This window comes from Cornus florida, unplaced genomic scaffold (genome assembly GCF_030987335.1).
Source record: "Cornus florida cultivar Cherokee Brave unplaced genomic scaffold, ASM3098733v1 CherokeeBrave_3.0.0_Hap2_Chr03, whole genome shotgun sequence".
NCBI lineage: Eukaryota > Viridiplantae > Streptophyta > Magnoliopsida > Cornales > Cornaceae > Cornus > Cornus florida.
The window spans coordinates 4389024-4408890 of NW_026775573.1; the positions used below are offsets into that span (position 1 = coordinate 4389024).

Consider the following 19867-nt stretch of genomic DNA (forward strand, 5'->3'; position numbering starts at 1 on the left):
CAAATATTTTACATCGAAACAAACAGAGTAAATTATATTTATTAAGTAAATAGCTTCTGAGAAATATACGATGATGATCAAGGGATTAAACTCAAGGGCTAAATGCAATAAAAAAAAGCCAGTGGCTAGTGACTTTACCACAGAGCAGAGAAGGCCTGATGAAGTGAGATGAACATGCAGCCAAAATGAAATAATATGTTGTTCTAGGATTAAATTCTAGCGAAAAAACCTTGGCAGGATGGAAAGGAACTGAAAGATACAAATTTAACAGAACTTAGAAAGTGGAATGACAATATTTTGTTCCTCTTTCTTTGAAAAAACAATTGACAGAGAACTGAGAAGAACGTACACGAGAAGATGGCGAAGCAACACTTGCACCACCAGAATCACCAACTACTTTCAAACGCTCATCCAGTCTCGGTAAAGGCTCTTGTCGTGCTATCGGTACCAAAATTTTTGCTTCCCAGTTCAATGTCCCTTATTTTTGACACCGGATTCTTACTTAGAATAGCTCCTTATGCCACAACGGGAACTACTCTAAGTAAGAAACCATTGACAAAAGTAGGGTTTCGGAACTCAACAAGAGAACTTCAATCAGACCCTGAACCTGCAGATATAAAAAGCACATATATCAACATACTTGACAACCCGATTTTACCATTGTACCAAACAACGAGTCTTGAAGTCAGGGAGTCATTGCAAGTGATGCAACTGATGAGAAGAAATGAGATCGTGAAGGATGTCTAATGGCTTCGATTTTGTTTTTTCTTCTCCTTCCTACAATAAATTATTATTATTTTTAGATAAGAGCAATAGAACTGCAGGAACTAACATCATTATTTGCATAGGGAAAAAAGATGAAGTAAAAAATAGAAGTGTCACCATTTTGTATCTAAATAAGTGATGGTGATTTTGAGTCTATTTTAGTTCCTTGTCATACATGGACTTTTAGTTCGCAAGTGTTCTTTTGCTGTATGCATTCTCTATTCTTATTAGAAATACTTACTTCTACTTAATTTGTCTTATCCATCTTACTCATGATCACTTTTTACGTAACAGCTTTCTATTTGGTCATTGTATTAATGCTAGGAAGCTATTAAGAGAAGGAATTAAATCCCAATAAAATCCATAATTATTGGCATCAACAGAAGGAAAAAGTATAGTGTAGGAATACAAGATAAGCATACAAAACATTATTCACTGATCAGCTTTTTGTTGCATATAATTTTCGTGAAATTTCCGGCTATGAAAGGCAGCAGCCAGCAATATCAAGTAGACAGTATTAGATTTGGTGCATATATACAATTAAACAAATGCCACACTGAAGGTTTATATCAGCATGTTTGCAAAACAATAATCAAGGATATGAAATATCTGTTAACCGCATATATTCATCTGAGCCCTGATCCAAAAAATACAACTCTCTCTGCTTGAGCTAAAAGACAGCAAAACAGTCAATTTCTGGATCATTTAAATTCCTCCCGGAAGCAAATAGGTAGTAAACATCTTACATGTCCTAACCAAAGACTAAAACTAAACTGTTACAGGTAAACAAACAATGGAGTCAGCTATAACATTGATAATAAATGGTTTAGAAACCTTAGAGGATGGAATGACACGTGTTGAAGAGGAGGATAATCTTGCATATTGTGGTGCTTTGGAAGTTCCAATCTCATTATGAACCTATGACAATTAAACAATTTAACACTCTAACTAAAACCTTTTAAATAGACAATAAAAATGATGTTACCTGTTGGGAATCCAAATAGTTAGAAGGTTGAGGATATGATTTAGTAGGAGCTTGTTGGTCTGAGTTATTAGTGTTCTTTTCCCCCTCCAATTGTGCAATCTTCATAACTATCTACATATGCTCTTTTAACACACGCACCTCTTCATTGGATTCCCTTCTAATCTGAATGCCAACAAATCTGATGGAGTCAGAACCTACCATGTCTTTCTTCTCCCATAACTTGAGAGAATAAGTCATCCCTAGCTACAGCAGATTGTGTTGGTTGCTGGCTTGCTCGTTCTTTGAACTGATTCTGCACAATCATAGATCATAGCCCATAAATATTGTGCATTAAGTTGCAGCATTTTCTTCATTAAAGGCTATGTAGCTTGTAAACAAAATTATCCATTTTATTTCAGATTCAAAGACTAAAAAATAAAGGCATCAAAAATCAGGATAGCTGCAGATGTATGCGTAAAAATGGAAAAGATTAGCACACAAGGGAAGCCAAAAACAAGTACTTGGACATATAATTATCATTATTATTCAAAGAAATATGTTTCATGTTACAAATAAGCAGGGCATAAATTGTTTTCAAAAGTACTACTGCATGATACAAGTAATTGATTTATGCAATAGTGATTATCACAGGACTCGATGAATAATTTTATACATCTCTTGACAGGGTCTATATGAACATGCTAAAACCAATATTTATGATCTTAATTATGATTACCATTGCAAATAATTGGAGTCTATTGTTAGAAGTATAATATTCGCTTTCATGTTTCCTGTAAATGCATCTGTATCCGCTGTCACAGGCAATATGTTTGTTCTGATTCCAGGGAACCACAGGAATTCAAACTATAATCAACAATTTTTGCACTGGAAATGGAGAGCTTCAGCTACTGCAACTTTGAATCTCTTGTTGTCAGATTCGGATGGCGAGTAAGGAACATTTTTGTTTCATTTGCAAAACCAATATATATAAACTTTAATTAATTTCCATGTGGAATTTGGAAGATTTGTAAACAAATAAGAACTCAGTATCACTTCTAGTGTGAAAATTTTTGAAGGACATGTGAGATCTAAGGCCCATTTCTGCAAGCAACAATTGACATCTAGAGCAAATATTTACATTTCCCTTTTCTTGAAGGCAACACATTAATAGCTAAAGGACTTGACTTGCAAAACTTTTACTATACTTTTTGGGCTGAATTTGTTAGAGGATAACATTAAGCATGGAAGGAGAAGAGACTATGAGCAGATCTGTGCTATTCAGGAATCCATAATTTTTAAAAAGAGTACATAAGAAATCAAATACAAGAGAATCAGACAATAATATACCATGCAAAAAACAAGAAACAAAGCAACTAACAATCTAAGGCAATAAGCAAAAACAGATTCACAACTCATGCATGAAAATTCAGCAACCTGAGCAAAACAAAGCCACCACACAACTGCAGCCAGTAGAGAACACTAACCAGATCATGCCACAAACTCCAAAGTGAAGGCAACCAAAGCTCATAAGAAATCGGCCAACAGAATCTAGACACAAGAAAGGTACAACCAAATGTTTGACAAGAACATACCTGTCCCTCGACAGAGTTCCAAAAGTAACCGCCATTGATCTGGAAGGACTGGATCATCCCAATCTGCTAGACGTTCTTCGTCAATCTCATGTGTCATGTAACGCTTCCTCATCAGCTCTGCCTTCCAATCCTTCCACTTGTTAGCAATAGATAGTACCACCCAATCTCTAGCATATGGTGGAAGATCAAACTTCTCACACACCATAGAAGTAAACAATTTAATATCAATTTTAACATTAATATTATCATTTGCAAAGAGAAAAATAGTCTGTTTATCATATCAAAACTATTTTCCCAACGACCTCCAAAGATGCATTTGGTATTTTGCTCTAACAGAGCAAGTGAGTGGCAACAAGTCACCTTTCCATGCTACAGTACCAAGAAACTGGGCCAAAGTCCCACCTTCTTTCCCAATGGGCTGGCTGACCTCTTGCATGCTCCATATATCGAGGCAAATTGTGCCCCCAAGAGTCTTTTGCATCCTCAATGATCTAATTAAGACCCAAAAAACGTACAATTCTTATATTAATATTCTGGTCTCAGTTGCAACAAGGTTATTAATTAATTACATAATATAATAACAAATCTAGTAAGGGGCAGAAAATTTGTAATAATAATTTTCAATATCCAGCTCTCATATAATGGTATATATGATCCTGTGAATGCCAGAATCATGGAAACAAATAACAGTATGTAAAATTAAGATGATCTACCAAGTGTAGGTGTGGGATAATAGTCACGTGATTAGCACATATATCATTGACTGGAAATGCTACCTACCAGTCTAGCAAAACAAAAAATTCAATTAATAGTAACAAAAAATAAATAAAAAATAAAAGAGCATTTTCCACGCTTGATGCTGCCACTGTTTTATCAAATTTGATGTGAATTTAGGGAGAAACTACCTAAATAACATTAATATAATGTGAAGAAGGCGGTCACAGCTCCATTTTCCACCGGACTTTTTCAAAGAAATACGTCCGATGTAGATGACAACTAAAAGAATCTAAGTTCTTTACTGAAAAATAATATATATATATATATATATATATATATATAAACTAAGTTCTTTACTGGGAAAAAAATCAAATAAAGTAACTATCGTGGAGAATGTGAAACTAACCAGCAGTAGCTAAACATGATACAATCAATATATAAGCTTGAAATATAAGCTTCATACCCACATCACCATGGCCAGGATGTTGAGATGGGCTAGGCTGTTGGTGAATGCCATGTTAAGGAAGCTATCCTTAACCACTTCACAGCCCTTCTTGGTACAAACCCTCATCTCTATCCAGGTAGAAATTGTTTGATTCAATATATTACTAAGTCTGTACCAGATTACCTCACTGAGCAGCTTACTGCTTTGCCTACACATGCTGAAATCCAACACTGTTCCTCTCTCTCAACAAAGAGAAAGCCCCAGGCCCAGATGGTTTTAATGCCTTCTTTTTTCACAAAGCTTGGGCTATTATTGATGATGATATCATCAAAGCCATTCAAGAGTTCTTTACTAATGGCAAATTACTTCAAGAGTTAAATTGTTCATACATCTCACTGGTTCCAAAGACCCCAAACCCTTCCTCACTTCATGAGTTCAGACCTATTTCATCTTGTAACACAATCTACAAATGCATTTCTAGACTCCTAGTTCTCAAATTTAAGCCAGTTCTTCCCCTCTTAATTGATCCTAGTCAATCAACCTATGTTCAAGGGAGAGCTATCAGTGATAATGTACTTCTTGCTCAGGAGCTAATGCATGGATATCACTTAGCCTCATCCACTACCTCACCTAGATGTGCTATCAAGATTGACCTTCAGAAGGCATTTGACTCAGTGAACTGGGAGTTTCTGCTTGACACGCTCACCATTTTTAACTTCCCACAACAACTTATTCATTGGATCAAGGCCTGCATTACATCTCCATCTTTTACTGTCTCTGTCAATGGATAATTTACTGGTTTTTTCAAAGAAGCTAGGGGTTGAGACAAGGGGATCCTCTGTCCCCCTTCTTGTTCACAACTGTTATGGAGGTTCTATCATTAATCATTTCCTCAATCACTTCACAGTCTCAATCATTCAAGTTCCATTGGAGGTGTAAAAAGAGAGCCATCACCCATCTTATTTTTGCAGATGACCTCCTACTTTTTTCTCATGGAAGCTTACAGTCAGTGAGTATACTACACAATGCACTACTCATCTTCTCAACTATCTCTGGTCTCAACATCAACAAGTCTAAGAGCTCCATCTTTTTTTGTGGTGTGGATCAAGCCACCCAAAATTCAATTTCTAACTTAATTGGGATAGGAATTGGATCTCTCCAAATTAGGTACCTTGGTGTACCCCTCATTACCACAAGACTTAAAGCCCATGACTGTAGAGCACTGGTTGATAAGATATCAAGCAGAATGAATCACTGGACAAGCAAGGCAATTTCTTATGCAGGTAGAATTCAACTAATACAATCCATCATTGCTAGCATTCAGATGTATTGGGCTAGTATGTTTATACTGCCCAAGGCGATCCATAAAATTAATAGGTTATGCAGGAACTACCTATGGTCTGGCAATGGTCTTAACAACAAAAAAGCAAAGGTGGCCTGGCTCCATGTTTGTAGACCTAAAGGGTTGGGTGGCCTTGGCATCCCAAATGTTGAACTCATCAATAGGGCTTCCATGATGAGACGTGGAAAATCATCACTGATTGCAAAGATAGCTCTTGGGCTCAGTGGATAATTGATCACCAACTGAAGGACAAATGCTTTTGGGAACTGAATATTCCACAAAAATGCTCCTACAATTGGAGATCCCTACTGCAACTTAGGCCTGCATTTATGAGATTGATCAAAGTAAATATTGGGAATGGGGAGAGAATTACCTTCTGGCATCACAATTGGTTAGAGGACAGCCCTCTTTGCAACAGATTCTCCCATGCTCAAATTGACACTTCTGGAATCCCTCTCAATGCTAGACTGAATGGTTATATGTCAGCACATACATGGAACTTCCCAAGAAACATAATCTCACTTCTACCAAGCCTGCAACACATTCCCTTTGCTGGTTCAGGTATTGATTCATTCATCTGGAGGCCATCATCAACAGGCAAGTACTCTCTCAAGCACACAATTGAAGCACTAGCTCTACCTGCTCCCCCTGCCCCATGGTATCAGCTAGTATGGAATTCACTGTTAATCCCAAGACATAGAGTCATCCTGTGGCTAGCAGTTCTAAACAAACTTCCCACACTTGATAGCCATACCATGGCATACAAGCTCATACCGAACCACTGCACTATGCCTATCCTCTGGAGAATCCCTGAATCACATCTTCTTCTCATGCTCATTCACTGCTCCAATTTGGTCCCACTTACAAAACATATGTGGATTTTACACAAGATCTCAGTGGAATGATTTCATTTTTTGGGCTTCACATCACTGGTCATCAAAGAGCATTGCAAATGCTATTAACAAACTGGCACTTTCAGCATCCATTTATCACATCTGGGTAGAGAGGAATTCAAGAATCTTCAAGGACATATCAAGCAATCAAAACTCTGTCCTGTTGAATATCACTAATTCCATCAGAGAAAGACTCTTGCCCTTGTCACTCAAGCATGGGGTGGCTGCTCGACGTGCCCGTCAGGTCTGGGATCTTCCCTCTTCCTTCATCCGTCCGCCTCCTCGTCCTCCGGATGAGCCACCATTGCAGCAGTGAGGTTGCTTGATGCCAGACATGGCTTGTCTTGCCGGAGTTGGTGATTGCTGAGCAACTTACAGTTACAACTTAAAGTTGTTTGGCTTCAGGGTTTTTGGGCCTCTTGGTCTCTTGGACTTGTTGGGGTTGGTTAGGTTGAATTTGTGTTGGACCTTTTCATGGTCTTGTATCTTTTACATTTTCCCTTTTTGGGCCTTGTCTCAATGCATCATTTTCATTATATAAATTGCTTAACTTTTCGGAAAAAAAAAAAATATATATATATATATATATAGAGAGAGAGAGAGAGAGAGAGAGGTGTGTGGTAAGTTCCAGGATACGTTTTAGGGCTCTAATCATATGAGAACGTGGAATTCACAGGGAAGTGACAATCAACACAGTAGCCCCAAAAAACTCATGAAGCCCCTATAACGTAGCAATTTGGGGGTGGTAAGGTAATGGGGCTTCAATATGAAACCCTCTGTTCAAAGACCAAACTTCAAGAAAACCAAGACATCATTGGAACAGCAATTTATACATGCTAGCCCAACAGTAGATAAATCAGAAGAAATTTACGTAACCTAAACACATCATAAAGTTCTGAACCTAATCATTGACTTAGTGTACTGAATTGACGAAGCAATAAAGAAGTTATGAAGTTCCTTAAACACAGATCTCCAAAGCGACAAATCGCTATTAGCAGGGGCAGTTGCAGAAAACTGCACCAAGTATATCTCTTAATTTTCTATTGTTCTCATTCAACCAAACAGATTGTAGAAAAACCAGAAAAAAAAAAAAAAAACCCTAGAAAATTATTGATCCAGATAGAGAGAGCAAAACACACAGATTAAAATTGAGAGACATTTACCTGTAACTTGCGAACAATCAATCGGCCAACAATTTTCAGAGGCTGCTTTGTTATAGCTCTGCTTCCTTGTTTGAAATCATAAATGTTAGAGAGATACAATTAAAAAGTGATGGATAGAACTTTTCTGTCAGATACATTATTTAGGCCACTAGTTGATGAACAGGTATATCCGGTTCAAATCTCCCCTCTCCCTAATTTAAATATATGTGTATATATATATATATATTAAACAAATAAAGTTTCCAGGTATGCTCTCGACTAGTTTGGAACCTCTAGTTGTAAATTTGTAATACAGTTTTTGGAGTTTAATTTTGTTTGATGCTAGTTTGATTCAGTTTTAAGGAATTCATGATTTTTTTAATATTTTTTTTGTCACTTGAGTTGGGTTTATAATTCTCGTAACCATTTATTTATTTTTGTTTACTACTCTTAAGTGATATCAACTTTATTGATTGTTCCTCACGGCAGTCTATCATTAGTAGTACTGGCTAACAATGTGTATGTGACTTGTTAGGCACATCAACAATTGTTGATGTGACTAATAATAGTGCATTGCTACCAATTTTTCACGTTATGAATAATCATTATTTTTTTTGTTTCTCATGTAATTTATTTATTTATTTATTTTTTTTCTTCTCGTATATTTGTTAACACATTTTAAAGAAAAAAAAAAATTCTAAAGGCAAACAAATAAAAATCATATATATATTTTCAAAAATAAAGTAATCAAAATTGTAAATATTTTTTTTCACATTTTGTAGCCCATGAAACATTATAATTTATTTTTGTTAATTTACATAGCAGTTGATAGCTAAAAGAAGAAGAAGAAACAGAGCTTTTGTAAAGTTAAAAATAGAGCTACTAGAATTGTTGACAATTAGTTACAAGTGGGACCCGTTCGTGGCTAGCAACATGCATGTTACCTGCTGCGAGTGGTTTTCCTAGCCTTGCCATGGAATCGGTCTTTTGCTATCCTCACACCATTACAAATCCTAACAATTTTGCTAGTTTTAAATTAATAATCTATGGTATTATATGATTGCTTCCAATTTTGCTAGTTTTAAATTAATAAGTAATATTTACAAGTTAAAAATCTTGCTTGAATGGGGATCACAACTATGAAAATTTCATTTCCAAGGAAAAGATTTCTTTGGCTAAACTTATTCTGGTTATTTCCATACAATCATCTTACTTGAATAACCTTTCAATAAACTATTTATAAATAAATTAAAATGCAGTAAGACTCAGTTTGGCGGTATGAAATTGGAACCTTGAAATTGTAAAAAGATTTGGTTCAATTTTCTGAACGGTTTTTCTCCAATTCCATACCTCCAAACATAGCTTAATGTTATTTCATTATGATTTAGAGATCACCATACGAAACAGAAACAAGAAAACAGTACTTAAAACTCCGTACATCTGATCCCTATGATCAAAGTGAGGTTTGCACCTTTTCAGCAACTAAATAGCCTGGTTTATCCAGTTATCAAAATCCCATTCGTCCCTTAATTCCTCAGCTTGAGAATTAGTAGCCATCTTCCAAATTTGTATGTATAACCTTTTTCTCTTCTCCTCCAGAGGTGGTATTCCCACTTGAGCAGCCATCCAGTCAAAGAACTCAATCTGCCATCAAACCATGAAATGAAAGAAATTATACATGTCCATACATGTAATGTCTAACGAATTTTCTTTACTTGTCTGTATATATATAAAATTAATAGTGTAGAGTAGAAGAAGAATGGCAACTTGGGGATGAAAACCTCATGTGGATAAATTTGATGAGTCAATTTCTTGGGGATCCCGGATTCCTCCATATGCCGGTAATGTTGCTCGACATCAGCCAGCATCTCCTCTTTGGACGGAAGAGACACCTTACTGGATAAAACATGCGCTATCCACTTGCATTGTAGCTCCAGCATGGGAAATACAATGACCTAATTGTAAATAAAAAAAACTCCGGTACATAATATTGGAAAATATTCTGTCTCATGTTACATTTAGGGTTAATTACAATGACACCCCTTGAGGTTTGCTATAATGACAGCTATATACAAGTTGAACCATTTTTGAACGATGACACCCCTTAAGTTTTATAAAGTAAATAAAGACACCCCAATGGTCCTTACATATGGGTGAATTGACATTATTGTCCTTTGATACATTCAATTACCAATTTATCCAATAATTTTTTTTTATTGACCAAAATACCCTAAGTAAAGTAACCGTACCACACCCACCATGACCGGTTCACAGCCCTATCGCCCCTTCTGTAGAAAAGCTCAAATCTCACTGAAAGCTTGCTTCCTTCAATTGGGTTCACTCTATACCATTCATCTTATCTCATCTCATCTCCTCCTCTGTTAACAAACCCATAATCCAAACAACCCCCAAACCCCAATCCAATTTCAGAATTTTTGCCACCTATGCCACCGGCGAGGGCAAAAAGATTGCGGTTGAGACACCCACAACCTTTGCTTTCAAAATTTTGATGGAAACATTCACAGTTGATGAGATCCGTCCGGATCAGAGAAGATTGGTTCGCTTTGAACTTCTACAAGTCTTTCTCTTGGGCTCCGGCGACGACCAAAGTGATGAGATTGGACTTTGGCGATGGTGGCTAGCAGCGGCGATGTGATTCCGGTGTCAGCTGGGGTTATGTGTGTATGTGTGTTGTAAATGTCACGGGGAGAGAAGAAGGTGAAGGCAACGGCGTCAGGGATCTGTACCAGAGGTCGAAGTTGTCGACGGCTGTGGTGGAGGAAAAGTGGCAGCGGCTGTGGTTGAGAAATGGTGGCGGTACAAGGAGGGACATGTTGGCGGCGATTGTGGTTGAAGGGAGATGGCGGCGACGGTTCTGGTTGGGGAGATGGCGGCGGCGGATGTGGTTGGGGAAAGGCGGTGACGGCGGATCAAGATGGCGGCAGCGGATGTGGATGGGGTGGTGGCAGAGGTGGAGGAAGGAGGCGGTGAGATTGTGGAAGTGGAGAGGTGGTGGACGTTGCAGTGGAGAGAGAGGGTGGAAGTTGCAACGGTGCTGGACCGTAGGTGGGTGGAGACGGTGTTGTACCGTAGGTGGGTTGAGACGGTGGGTATATATATATATATATATATATATATATATGAGGGTGCTGATGTAATACTGTGTATGTATAAGGGCAAATTTGACTTTTCACAAATTCTGATATTTTACCATTAAAATGAATTAAACACTGATGGGCAAAGTAGTATTTTCAAACATTTTAAGGGCTTATTTGGATCAAAATTTTCACAAGGGGTGTCATTGTCCAAAATGTAGCTAAGTTATATATGGCTGTCAATATGTCAAACCTCAGAGGGTGTCGTTGTAATTAACCTTTACATTTAATAAGATATAACAAATTTTATACTAATATGTTACGAGATAAATGATAATATGCTAAGAAATAATTAATTAAATAAGTAACTTAAAATTTAATTAAACATGCAAAATAAAGTAATAAAATAATAATAATAATAAATAAAGAATTTAGACCGGGGTTAGTATTGAATGCTATGTTCTTAAGACAATTTACGCACCGCGTGGTGCTAGTGGACTCCAGGACGATTGTCTCCCATGATACAATGGTCTCCATTATTTACTAGCAATACTTCAAATTCGTGCATACGATAAGCCTCCTCTATATAATACTCTTTTTGACTCAATAATACATCTACTCTAGATAAATAATGAATTGGGTTCGATTCGAACCAAATGACTCAGAACAATTGCAATATGGCTCATTCTTATAAATGTTTCTTTTTTGAAAATTTATAAAGTAAATAGTGTCTATTGGGAATGGTTGTCTCTTTAATTACAACATTTCTTATCGGTTCAACCCACACAACCATTCAAGTACTGTTAAAATCCAAATGCATCATTTGGGTATTAATTGTTTGTTCACCAACAGTCCAACATACAGTCACTAACAGTTACCAATGTAATGGATGCGTTTGTGTTCTAGAACACTTGTAACCCTAACTCACTGAAAATACCATTAGACACAATGGCTACATCATACATCACATTGCAAAAGTTTAGGCATTCATGTTCATAACGAAATGGTAGGTTCACGTAGTGGAATCCTATAATCAACCCACCATTATTATAACAGTAGGATTTACCTTGCGAAACGTCACAGTCTCCTTCCTAAATAGAATCTAGGTAATCAGACTAACAAATTCATATATCAATTGCAATTAGTAGATGATTTGCAGGGAAAAAAAAAAAACTGAGTTAGCGCAAAAAATATCTGACCTTCGTAGGTATTCCAACGAAGGAGAGCCAAGGAGCAAGTTGGGGTGGGAAGACATGCTTGTAAAGTGGTCCGACACGTTTGTCATCGATTGTCACAATTCCATTTGTTTTCAGAAATGGAACACGATATTTGTACCTATATACAAACATATAAGAATAATGCATGTGCACGTCTATGTTCAGGAAAACACAAAAGAAACAAAAAAAAAAAAGGATAAATTGAAAAAAATATCCCTAAGTGTACTCTGTATGACACTTTCACCCCCAATTTTTAAAAGTGTATTATAAAGTTATTAACAGGACGGAAACATTTTTTAAATTACTTTTTGCAGAGACCTGACATAAAATAATGTTGTAATGTCTGTTTTGCTCTTTTACTCTTTCAAAAATGTCTAAGAAGGTGTGCAGGCACGCATCAGCATAGGACTAGTGGGGGCGGATATCCCCACTGAATTTTATATTTTTATTTTGTATCTCAAATTTTTTAGAATTTATGAAGATGTCCCCACTAAAATTACAATTCACCCCATTGGGAATTTTTTTTTTTTTTTAACTCAAATTTTTAAGAATTTATGAAGATACCCCCATTAAAATTTCAATTTGCTCCTACTAAACTTTTTATTTTTTACATTTTATACTTTAAATTTATAAAAATTTATGAAGAAAACTATATTAAAATTACAAAAATGAACCCACTATATAAGTTTGCCCTCACAAAAATTTCTGAGTCCGTCACTCGAGGTGTGTATGCTAACAATTTTATAGTAAAAGGGTGATATATATACTTCAACTATATTTAACCCACTTTTAAAGATTTTCTCTCACCTTTCAAAAAAAAAAAAAAAAAAAAAAAATATCTATATATATTTCCCTAACAGTGTGTTATTGGTCATTGAGTTTACTGTTTGACATTTCCTAACACTAAATGACACTCATAAATTAAAAAATTCTAATATATATACATATATATATATATTACTGGTCAAATGGAGATAAAAATATATAATATATCTCAAAAAAAAAAAATATTATGTGATCTCACCGTTGTCATATTAAAACCTCAGTTCTTTCTACAATTATAAAAAAGAAAAAATTATTCCCAATTGAAATTTAGTATAGTTGTCATTTTTCATTAAATATATAATTAAAAAATTAAATTAAAGATACTTATTCATTATATATATATATATATGTAATATACATTTAATTTTTTAAACTTCATAATTTGCAATAAATTTTTACAAATGACAACTATATATATATCTATATATATATATATATAATTCTTTAAATAACAACAAATGGGTGTTCAATCTTTATTATAAAAATTAAAAAAAAAAATGCATCACTACATTCTAATCCTTAATTTTTCACACACACACACACACATATAATTCATTACATAACAAAAAATGGATGTTCAATTTCTTTCCTTGAAAAAAAAAAATGGTTTTCAATCACCCACACCTTATGGGTGTTTTTCGCACTTTAATCTATCTTAAGATGTTGTCCTTTTTCATCATTTCACAAAAATGACTTTTTTTTTTCTTTATATATATATATATATATATATATATATAATGTGTATATTGCCTCCATAAGGGTAATTTGGTCAAAGTTTATCTTAAATATGTTAGGTGGAACTTATTTGCATAAATTGATACTTTAAGAATGTTTTCCGCACATGAGGAGTGTGATACGCACTCTAAGCATATTATAGAGGTATTTTCTGCAGTTTACTTAAAGAAAAATTAGTTCGGAATCTGTAAGTACCCAGTACAATGAAAAATGACATCTGCTTTAACAGGACATCCGTCTTCAAAGGCCACTGTTCCATCTTCGTAAACACATTCAATCTGTAACAAGATTAAAATTCATTATGTCATATCTTGAAATGTCTTTATTGAGAGAGAAAAAAAAAAAAAAAAAAAAAAAAAAAAAGATTTTGCAACATGATGTTATTGAAGATTTTAAGTAATTGATATCGTTGAAGTGTGTTGTATATATATATAAATATACTTATTGCATGGGATGTCCAAGGGAACATATATATATATACACACACACCTTTGAATGCTGCCATATATTGTCATATTTGTTTGATTTTGAGACTATAACATTTGAGGATCTTGATGAAAGATGAACTTCTTTGGCAACTTTAGCAATATCTCTCGATATATCAACCGCACTAGGCCCAGCTCCAACCATAACCACTACCTGTAAGAACTTTTGTGTAAGTACTTACATCAATTAAACAGAAATAGAAGTATGAGAACTCTTTTTGGAGTGCTTGGCAATTCCAATGAATGGGGTCGTCCTCGTCCTCGTCCTCCTCATCATTCTTGCCTAAATATATTAATTCCATATGAAAGGGTCAAACACCTCAATTCTTTTTCTCTCCAAATTTTTTTTTTTTCTATATGTTTTTTCACATACTATATTTAACGTTACTTTAATTTAAGAAGTAGATCCCATGTTATTTTTTGTCAACGTCTATGCCTCTTACCTTCTATTAGAGTTAGTCTTGCTAGTATGATTAGCGCAACTCTAGGTCTTTGATATGTGTCCAAACCATCTAAGTCTATTATCTCTAAAATCTACCACATTAATGTTTGTAAGGAAAGCTACAAAAAGAGAGTGACAAAGAGGGTAAATCACCTTGTTGGAACTTGAATTACCAATGTACCAACAAAGCATACTCCTTTGGTCCCAAAATAAGTGTCCATTTTTTAAAATCTAACATTTTAAGAGAATATATATATATATATATATATATATATATATATATATATATATATTATATTAATAGTAAAAGAATTATCAAATTTATCCTTAGTGAATCCACATGGTTTACTTTTTATAGGTTAAAAAAAAAAAAAAAAAGTACATTGACTTTTCAGAAAAATGAAAAGATGCTCTCCATCAAACTTCATATTTTCATTTCATAGCGTTCTCCGTGCAAATTTAAAATGTACCTGCAACTCTTATGTGGTGTGCAACAAAAATGGTATATCTTTGCAGTAAAATTGGTACAACAAAAATGGTATATCATTGCAGTAAAATTGGTACATTTTTGGGGTGTCAGAGACGCTCAGGAAGTTCTGCATTTTGAGTCATTGGTTACTTCCATGGCCTCATATCTCCATCGCACAACTTCACCATGGAAGCAACCAATTGGGCTACATTCCAAAGTTGATGGTGGGAGGTTTCAAATTTGGACATAGTGTGGATGTATATTTCTTGTCAAGATAAAAAATTGGGCTATTTTTTAAATTGCCAAAAGCTTAATCTAGTACCTCCTAATCTTATTACGTTAACATATTACAAAAGTAACCTAATTTGAAGCCAGCATTCCATAGTTAAAGTTTTTTAGGCTATGTTTGGCTGGCATGGAATGGAATTGGAGTTTTGAAATTGAGATTTGTGAAATTAGATAAAAGGAAATTTGAACCAAAAAAAATTTTCAATTCCACTAATTCCAATTTCATGCTACCGAAATTTCCCAAAACACGAATTCGTGCAAATTTCCCAAGAATTTTCAAGCTAGAAGGAAGTCATAGAAATAGCAGGGTAACATACCTGATGCCGAAATGGTTCAGGAACACGGTAATTGTGACTATGTACTTGCTTTCTTGGCCATTTCTCAATGCCTACATAATATTAATATAACGCAAAATTATATATTAAGAATAAGTTTCCATTGAAAACTAATATTCAATTATTTTCTTGAATGGTTTTTTCTTTTGAAAACTAATATTTATTGCTACAAAGTTCTATATTATTCTATATATCCAGACAGTTGTTAGGACACAACAACGATTAGAAAACTAAAATTCTTTAAATGTTCATTGGTTTTTTTTTTAATCACCCAAATGTTCATTGTTGTTGGATAACGCATAAATCACATTCAATTCATATATTTGTTGACTTTCTTTTCTTTTCTTTTCTTTTGTTATTATTATTATTATTTATTTATTTATTCAATTCATATATTTGTTGCATTATAAGTAGTATATAAAATTTAGTTATGCGATGCAGACTAAAAGTATTAAGATTCATAATGCGCGTGTAACATATATGAGCTATGTTACACAAACTATGCCAATGTAATTTATCGGAAATTAAACTTGCATTATAAGGTCAACTCTATTTTATTTTAAACGCATTAACATTTTATAAAATTAGTTGTTTAATTCGTTGGGCTTCTCTGCATGTGTTATATATTTTGGTAGATCACCCTCGTGTTCCACCCTGGTCAAAAATCAATATGGCCTTCTACATTGTTTCAACTAGGTCCGGTTTGTCCGTCACAATAATTTTTTGCAATGCCAAAATAACCATTCAAATAAACTAGATTACTTTTTTTTATCCTAAATTAATATATCATGTGTCAAAACTAATTCCAAATATATGATCGAAATATCCTCAAATACACTTCATTTTTTTAAACAGAAAATACTCGACTCCAAACACACTTGGAATTAATTTTGTCACATCCTAAAAAAATTAACTTCATCCATTTGAAAAGGTAATTTTGACATTGTAAAAAAAAAAAAAAAAAATTGTTCTCACGAAGTATACAGTCCTACTCGACCTACTTATGATGTGAGGGCAATTTATGATATATATATATATACACACACGCACACATAGGAGTATATAATACATGCATATAGAATTTAAATTTTTATTTATTTATTTTTTTTTCACACAACAAAAGACATGCATATAGAATTGAGTCATAGTTGTTGTAAGAGAGATAAGAGAACCCTAATCGAAAAAAGAAAAAGAAAAACCAGAGGATTGGAGTACCTGGAAGATTTGCTAACTGTGGTTCAGTGTAGTGACCATTACACACTACTACTGCCTGGAAGATATCCACTGAACTCAGCCCACTCGTCCTCGACTCAACCATCCATTCGTTATTTCTCAACTCGTCAAGCAGCTCAACTCGGACAACTTCAGAATCAAACCGAATCAACTCAGCGAGTCCAAAGTCCCTCGCAAAATCATTCAAGAACCTGAGCACCTCCTCATGCCCAGGAAAAGTCCTCGGATCCCCATTTTCCCTAACAACAAACGGATAGTCCGAGAAACCCATTAAGTGCCGAGGGAGATTGGCCCGGAGTGACTGGTACGCACTGCTATGAACGATCTCTCGGTTTGGGTCGCGTCCGAGTGGGTCGGACTCGACTCGAGGGTCGTAGATCCATGTTCCACCTAGTCGGTCTCCTTTTTCGTAAACGACGACTCGGTGGCCTTCTCTTTGAAGTTCACGGGCGGCGACCAGACCGGAGACACCGGCTCCGACCACCGCCACTTTCAAAGACCGTGCCATCTCTGTATGTATGTATGTATCTATCTGTCTTTGTTTTATTGAAATGGGCAGTTTTATAATCTGTCCAATATTATTATAGAGAGAGAGAACATTTTTCTAACAAGTCGTGCTAGGTTGGCGAACCTTTATTAAAAACAACATTGTAATAAGCCACATGCAATTTTTGGTAGGTGGCCCAATAATATAAGTTCATATTTAGAAATTAGATTTTTTAAGGAATTATGTAATTAATGCATTATTTTTTTTTAAAATAATTAAATTATCTTTTTTAATTTAAGTATATATAATTATAAAATTTGAAATTTTTTAAAAAGATAAAAGAACAATGATGCAAATATAATGAATAAATGTTTTAACTTTTTAAAAAGGACAACTAATTTAGGATATGTAAAAAGAGAAAAATTGATTCCTAATATAAAAAGACTGAGAGAGTATAATTTAAAGATGGATAAATTACTCTATAAGCATAAGATACAATTTCAACTTTTAGAATACCTTCTCAAATGGGGTAGTCCCACTCAAATATGTGGAAATCCCAACTCAACCTAAAAAATCTCCTAAGCTTGACTGTTCGAGACCAACGGTCACTTTTGTAGCTATGGACGACTCCTATTTAAGTTGCGTTCGAGCTACAGCTTGTTGAACCATTATTATGTTTTTTTAGATCTCCTATTTTATTTTTATTTTTTTGTTTAGAAGTTCTCGGATTATTCTTTGTTTGCTACTAGTTTGATTCAGTTTAGGAAGTTCAACCTGAAAAAAAATCAAGGATATGCTTTGTTTATAATTCAAAAAACAATTCACAAGAATTCTAAAGACATAAAACAATTTTTAAATAATTATAAAAATAACTCTGTAAACATTTTTTTTTTATACAATTTCAATCTACAGAAAAAACGTTTTTCAAGTGATAAACCCAAGAGACCCTAAGGTTGGTTGGTTGGTGGGATTTTTATTTTATTTTATTTATTTATTTATTTTTCACTCCAGTTTGGTGTTTTGGAGATTGCAAAAAGGACTTGGCATCCTTGTCAATAATTTTTTGGGTAGTTTCACTTACACCCTTTAGGTTTAGTCAAATATCACCCTCAAATATCTTTCGAAAATAATTATTACTTACATTACAAACGTTTGTTCTGTTTTTCACTCATGCCTCAAAAGTTAATTGACATATGTGTCAGACCACCTTTTACATGTAGAAAGACATTGACTTTGATTTGACCTACTAAATTGTTTCTTTAATGATTCAAATGACATATTAACCCTCATTCGACTTTTGACTAACTATATTATTTCTTTAAGTATTAAAATGATAATTTCTTTGTTGGGACCACATCTTCTTGATAATTTCTGTAGTATTTTCTTCACAATCTACTTATTTGTTTGACCAATTTGTACACAGTTTAAATGTATTTGTATGCTTTTCACCCATAATATTTCTTACTTGGCATACTCGTAATTATTTCATGATAAGTACAATCAGAATTTTTTTTTTTTTTTCAAATTACCGTACAACCTCTTAAATTGATTTATTATTATTATTAATTAAAAAATTTTATTTGAAAAATATTCTTTGAAAATTTCTCATGAAAAAAGACACCATGTCTTAAATTGCTAATCCACGTCCTCGTGGGTTTTGAATTGCTAATCCATCCCGTCCTACTGGGTTTTGAATTTTTCCGAAATTATTTTAATCGGCCAGGGAGTTTGAAAAAGAGAGTTCAAAACTCTAATTATTAATTAATATATAAATATATATATTTTATTTATTATAATTTTCCTTTATTTCTCTTATATTTTTAAATTTTCGTAACAGACTTGTTTATCAATCAAATATACACAAAGCCTACTTAGAAAATTGGGAGTATCTTTGAAAGAAAAAATATTCACGTTAATAATATTTTAATTAGGGGTATAATGGTCATTTAGGTTATCTGATATTTTGAAATAAATGTGATTAAAAAATTATGGGCAAAATTGTCTTTTTTCAAGTTTTTAATGGACGGGTGATATTTGGCCAAACCTAAAAAGGTGTCAATGAAGTTATCCTTAATTTTTTAACACTAGGATATTTCAATGGTATCATAAGTTTGCCTCCAATTTTGTTAGTTTTAAATTAATATTTACAAGTTAAAAATCTTGAATGGGCAATTATAAAAAATAAGATTAGCGTATGCAGGCTGGCCTTACTACATGTTTCTGAGAAAAATCATGATTGTTAGATGACCTCAACACCAAATTTTTGGTCATCCATGTGTGTGCGTGTGTGTGTGTGTGTGTGTGAGAGAGAGAGAGAGATGTTCCACATTTTTGCACAATGTAAACCTTACTGTTCATAACTACGAAATGACATTACCAAGAAACAGATTTCTTTG

General features: G+C 34.1%; 1 protein-coding gene and 1 long non-coding RNA gene across 4 annotated transcripts; both read right to left on the reverse strand.

Moving 5' to 3' along the window:
• Positions 1-186: 186 nt before the first annotated feature.
• On the reverse strand, positions 187-8058 carry LOC132299129 (uncharacterized). Of its 3 annotated transcripts, none has more exons than XR_009480015.1 (4): positions 7882-8058; positions 3322-3812; positions 1751-2042; positions 187-607 (listed from the first exon to the last, which is right to left on the reverse strand). It is a non-coding gene; the product is annotated as an uncharacterized LOC132299129 (long non-coding RNA). The 3 variants fall into 3 exon arrangements; XR_009480013.1 differs by having other exon boundaries at positions 187-777; XR_009480014.1 differs by having other exon boundaries at positions 187-777; positions 6199-8058.
• A 1284-nt stretch (positions 8059-9342) lies between these two features.
• On the reverse strand, positions 9343-17492 carry LOC132300969 (flavin-containing monooxygenase FMO GS-OX-like 3). The gene is made up of 7 exons (XM_059798269.1): positions 16967-17492; positions 15734-15804; positions 14222-14371; positions 13928-14010; positions 12155-12290; positions 9642-9815; positions 9343-9504 (listed from the first exon to the last, which is right to left on the reverse strand). The coding sequence occupies exons 1-7, from the start codon at positions 17490-17492 to the stop codon at positions 9343-9345; spliced, it is 1302 nt and encodes a 433-aa protein (XP_059654252.1).
• Positions 17493-19867: the final 2375 nt, after the last annotated feature.

Bases quoted from the DNA above. Each gene is read 5' to 3' on its own strand.
- LOC132300969 (XM_059798269.1), bottom strand. From the start codon at position 17,492: ATGGCACGGTCTTTGAAAGTGGCGGTGGTCGGAGCCGGTGTCTCCGGT. The intron at 15,805-16,966 runs GTACTCCAATCC...AATATTATGTAG, and splicing joins ACAGTTAGCAAATCTTCCAG to GCATTGAGAAATGGCCAAGA. The intron at 12,291-13,927 runs GTACTTACAGAT...GTTTGTATATAG, and splicing joins GTCATTTTTCATTGTACTGG to GTACAAATATCGTGTTCCAT.